Genomic DNA, 5189 nt, shown 5'->3' on the forward strand with positions numbered 1-5189 from the left:
GCCTAGCTATGGGCAGCTACGGGCGAGCGCTCCCAAGACGACACATCACCGTCCATGGAAGCAACTTTCCAGATAACATAGAAGGAAATCCTATAGAACACAAAGGAAAGGGTACCCAGTACGAGCCCGACTCCTACCCCTATACCGCTATACGCCTGATGTGGGGTTCTCCTTACCTGTGCTATACAAGGGCCAGACAGAAGGACACATGAAGAGGGGGTCAGTGCCTTTCAGCTAGCCTAGAACCTTTACACCACATGGAGATCTCAACGCTTCCCGTCGAGACCTAGTTCCATCTTGTCAAGTTCCCCTAACTCGCCGAGTACCCCTGATATTGTAATCCTTTGTACTCACCACATATTATATAAGAAAGGAGAGAAAGAGAGAGCAAGGCAGTAATTAGGCCTGTTACCCACATTGGGTACAGGTAACCTGCCGTGACATTTTCACAACTACAAATCAACGTACTTGTTCTAGTACCGTTGTTAGGATCCTACAAAAAAGAATTCTTGGGCACCACCTATTTGTTTGTTACCATTAATTTATTTAGCATTTCATTTACTTGCAGCACACCAGGAAAGTACCTCCCACATCTGACACGAACCACTGAAGAAACCACAAAAAGGCAAAAGAAGTTTACCCTCGCCTCTCACATGCAAAGGAAGACTGAGAAAAAACCCTTCCCCTATAATGGCCAACAAACTATCAAGAGGAAGAAAGCTTTTGTCGTTATCTTCAGAAGATCCACCATATATATATGTCTTCGTACCCATATACTGTTCAATTTTGGGCATGGTTTGCTATTAAGCACTTGTTTTCCAAATATATCTGTCAATGCATCCAATTCATTGCCAGGACAGCCGGACCATATTTTGTGCAACGATTGGAGAAGTTAGTAAAAATTCCATGATCCAGTTGTCTAGGTGCTTGTAGGCAGGAGAAAATTTGTACTAGTCGGTGGATCTTTTTTCCCCTAATTCAAAAGTAGCCAGCTATTTTTTGGAGACAAGGTACAATAACAGATAGCGAAATTCATGATAAAATAAGAATCGCCATCATGGGTAATAAAGGAGTTTGTAATGTTTTAATAATTTGTTCTTATTAAATGAGATCATACCTTTCTTGTGATATAGTGCTTGTTATCTTAGCTTGCATCTAAGCTTTCCAGCTCTCTTTGTTTAGCATTTCTCTTCAAGTTGATATAATGTCTTGTGCAGCATGGCAAAAATGTGGAGTTCTATGCACCGTCATCACAAGAGCCAGTTTTTGATCATATCGGGGATCAGAGCTTTTGAGGTACCGCCTGTTCCAAGGGAGACAACTGATTTGCATTATAAGCAGACCTGTGAGCTACGTGACATTGTCAGGGAGTGGCATATGCAGTTTGACAAACTTATGGACCATCAGAAAGGGTACATCAGAGCACTCAATGCATGGTTGAAGCTTAATCTCATCTCCATCGAGAGCAATCTGAAGGAGAAGGTATCCTCCCCTCCAAGGCAGGTGGAACCACCTATCAAGAATCTGCTATATGCCTGGCACGACCAGCTTGAGAGGCTTCCCGTCGAACTTGCCAAAACTGCCATTAAAAGCTTTACTGAAGTCATAAGCAATATTGTACTGCTTCAGGAAGAGGAGGTCAGCCTAAGGCGGAGGTGTGAGGAAACTCGCAGGGATCTTGACCGTAAGAAGGCACAGTTTGAAGACTGGCATCGTAGGTACACAGAAAGAAAGGCATCCCAGGGTGAGGAAGCTAACCCCGAAGCAGCCAATACTCCAAGCCTAGATCATGTCAACGAGAGGAGAATAGCCATTGAGGAAGTAGAAATCAGGCTGAAGGAAGAGGAGAAGCTCCACCTTAGGCTTGCGAGGCAGGTGAGGGAGAAGACGCTGGCAAACCTCCGGATGCACCTGCCAGAGCTCTTCAGAAACATGGCGGACTTTTCGTTCTTCTGCCATGACATGTACAGTAGCTTGAGAAAATCTGCAGTGCTGCCAATGCTCAGAGACGAGGTTCAAGGTTGATGGCTTGTGCGTGTTAGTGTTACTGTAATTGACCTGCCACCAGAGGCAGGCAAATATTATTTTGGTTGTAGGGAGTAGTTGTTTGCTGGCATTAGGCCGCTCTGAATATGTATGTTCCAAGTGCACTGTAGAGGTCAGCCAGCAAAATTGAGATCATCCCCTGATACCATCAATCATTTATCATGTCATATGGTCATTGAGGAAGTGGTTTAATTGCACTTCTTTGATCCGAGCCCTTACCCTTTGATAGCACCTTGCGTGTTCTGATATTTTCATAAGCACTTTTTGGACATGGGTGGAAACTTTGATGACCTGAGTACACCAGTTTACGTAAAACCTGGCATTCTGAGGACTGGAAATGGTTTCGCCTTGTATTATTGTCACCAAGGATAAAGGAATCATAAACTTGTTTGATAAAGGAATAATAAACTTGTTTGTCTCGGTGATGAGCCGGATGCTTTATTAGGGGAATATTGTTGAACGTTATATGTTGTTCAACTTTGCTTTATTTCCTGATATGACGAGGGAGTATGATGTTGGGTAGAGACACTACGTGGCCCGATCTTTACGAATTAGAGATGGATTTGAGGAGAAACACGATGAACACGAGAGGAATCATAAAGGAAAGCACACATATCGATACACATAGATACAAATAGAGATATACACAGATAGATCCATAATTCAAATCATCTGAAGATAGATAGATCCATAATTCAAATCATCTGAAGAGTGAGATGGAACAAGATAGGGTTCTTCTCCAAGTCTTAGAACAAGGAGGGCTTGATGATTCTACCATGGTTCTCCAAAGAGGCCTTGATAAACATAGATGGTTCTTCACCTAAAAGGCCTTGAATCCACTCATGGATCTACCCCATATATGAGCTAAGCTCTATGCACTATTTCCGCAAAAAAGAAGAAGCTCTATGCACTAAAAAAACACATCTACGATGATACACATTTGTCACAGTAGGTTACGTTTTCTATCACGCATTACATACCTGGCGATTTTATGACAAGATCAAGATAGTCATATCGTGGAAGTGTTTCATGACAATAAACCATTTATCATCAAGGAAGTGTTTACTTCTGTAATGATAAATGCCGCGTCATGAAAGTGTTTTCGTCAAGGGTAACCGACACATGGCATCCATCATAACGGTTCGCTGTTAAGCTACCAGATGCGGGTTTTGGACAAGATACCCGTTAACAGCCTCGATTAATGAGGATTTTCCACATGTCAAATTCTCATTCGACAACGAACCACGCCTCAGCTCGGCGTTGTGATAGGTGTCGCCCACCCAACGGACGATATGTGCCAATGAAACGGCGACACGTGGCACGACCCAACAGTGTCTTGTTTAGTTAAGAAGGCTGGCCTAGTTGGAGGCCCACAAAATTCAGGCAAAAGTTAGTGGCCTGGCTCACTAAGGCCTGTTTGCAGATGGCCCATTTACAACCACGACCCATACGACCCAAAAAACGGCTGCCAATTTCGCCCGTCGTCGGCCCGTTGGCCATTCGACATCATTGCGTCCCATCAACAGTTTCGGCCTGTTAATAGTCCGCTATCTATATAGGCCCAGTTATGGTCTGGTGAGTATTTGGCCTATTAGCGGCCCGTGGTGGAATTGGGCTATTTTCTGAAAGGTGTGTTTTTCGGCCTATTAGCAACCCATTGTAGAGCTGGGTCATTTCTAGCCTGGTTTGTCTTTCACCCTTTTTAACGGCTGGCTCTACACTTGGGTCATTTGTGGCCCGACGTGACATTCGGCCTCTTAACGGTCCATGCTCTGGATGGCACAATTCTGGCATGTCCTCACTTTCGGCCTGTTAAAGGCCCATGTAGTATGTCAGCGCATTTATGGCCCGAGTTGTCTTTTGGCCTGTTAATGGCCCGCCTTGTAATTGCCCGCATGGCATGAGATAGATTTCGATCTGCTAATCACTGGTACAACGAGGTGCTATACAAACGGTTTTTAACCCCTTTCCGCGACGGCGTTTTCAACCATCGCCAAGTGAGTGTGTGCGATGGGGGGGGGTCCTTCCCACACGACACAGAAACCGTCGGGGATTAGGAGCCTTGATGCATACAATTGTCCCTATAAAACTGTTTCTGATATCTCAAATATCCGAAGCGCTTCATCCTCGCAGCTCGTTTGTGCTCGCATTGCCATCGCAGTCAGTATTCTATGGTGCTACGTTTACGATGCGTGACCCATCACAAACAGTTCACGATTATATAACGTGTACGATAAGCGGACAATCACACACATTCACTTTTCCTCGACCGTATGCGATTCGATATAAGAGCGCATACAGTTGTCCCTATAAAACTATATGCGAAGCTTGAATACACCCCACACGATTCATCCGTCGTACCCGTGTCGGATGAAGACCTATCACACGCGCTCTTCTATGACCAAACATTTGCAATGTGCACAACATCATAAACAATCCATAATTGCCAAGCGTGTGTGATAAGGTGACTTTGCAAACATTTAATAAGAAGGAACTGTGTGCGATGCTATTGTTAATTGCACACGTTTTTTCTTGGCTGATCGTGTGTGCAGTAGAGATTGATTGCACACATTGTGGATCAGAGAAACGTGTCTGATCTCCACATCTATCGCAGACATTTCGCTTTTGTAAACCGTGTGCAGTGTAATCCCTGATTTATCCCTAATTTAATCCCAAATTTTAAGACCACATATTTTGAATTCGAAAGTAGGCAATCACTTATTTCATACCGAACCATGTTTATTACAAATATAGGTTCAACCACGATGCATAATTCGATGCTGAAGAACTATAGAAGCACGAAGTAAAGAATGCTGAACCACAGTTGTACTAAAGATTGTAAAGAGAGATGCGAAAGACATTCATGTTGCTAGAGAAGGTGAAGCGGAATGCCCATATTGTGCCCTCCTTCATACATAATGTGCGCACGACTCTAGGCCAACCCCTTGTGATGGCTGCCCGTCCATCCTTCACCGTCTTCATTAGGACTTCTCGATGCTCATTGTAGTCTGGATGAAATATTTTAACCTTCATTGCATGTCCACCAATCATGTAGTTTGCGAGGTAATCTTGAGTAAACTGCTTCGGGAACCAATGCGAACAAAAAAGATTCAGACATTGTTGTCTAAAAACTTATTATGGGC

The 5189-nt window shown here is 43.9% G+C and overlaps 1 protein-coding gene across 4 annotated transcripts in view; it reads left to right on the forward strand.

Annotated features, from left to right (window-relative positions):
* Positions 1-2333, forward strand: part of LOC119276067 (protein ALTERED PHOSPHATE STARVATION RESPONSE 1-like) — an 11939-nt gene extending 9606 nt beyond the window's left edge. For 3 of the 4 annotated variants that reach the window (XM_037557038.1, XM_037557037.1, XM_037557036.1), the window contains one exon: positions 1218-2333. In XM_037557038.1, the coding sequence (XP_037412935.1) occupies positions 1218-2025 (808 nt within the window). In that variant the 3' untranslated portion in view covers positions 2026-2333. The other variant, XM_037557039.1, reaches the window with a different exon arrangement.
* Positions 2334-5189: the final 2856 nt, after the last annotated feature.

This window comes from Triticum dicoccoides, chromosome 3B (genome assembly GCF_002162155.2).
Source record: "Triticum dicoccoides isolate Atlit2015 ecotype Zavitan chromosome 3B, WEW_v2.0, whole genome shotgun sequence".
Taxonomy (NCBI): domain Eukaryota; kingdom Viridiplantae; phylum Streptophyta; class Magnoliopsida; order Poales; family Poaceae; genus Triticum; species Triticum dicoccoides.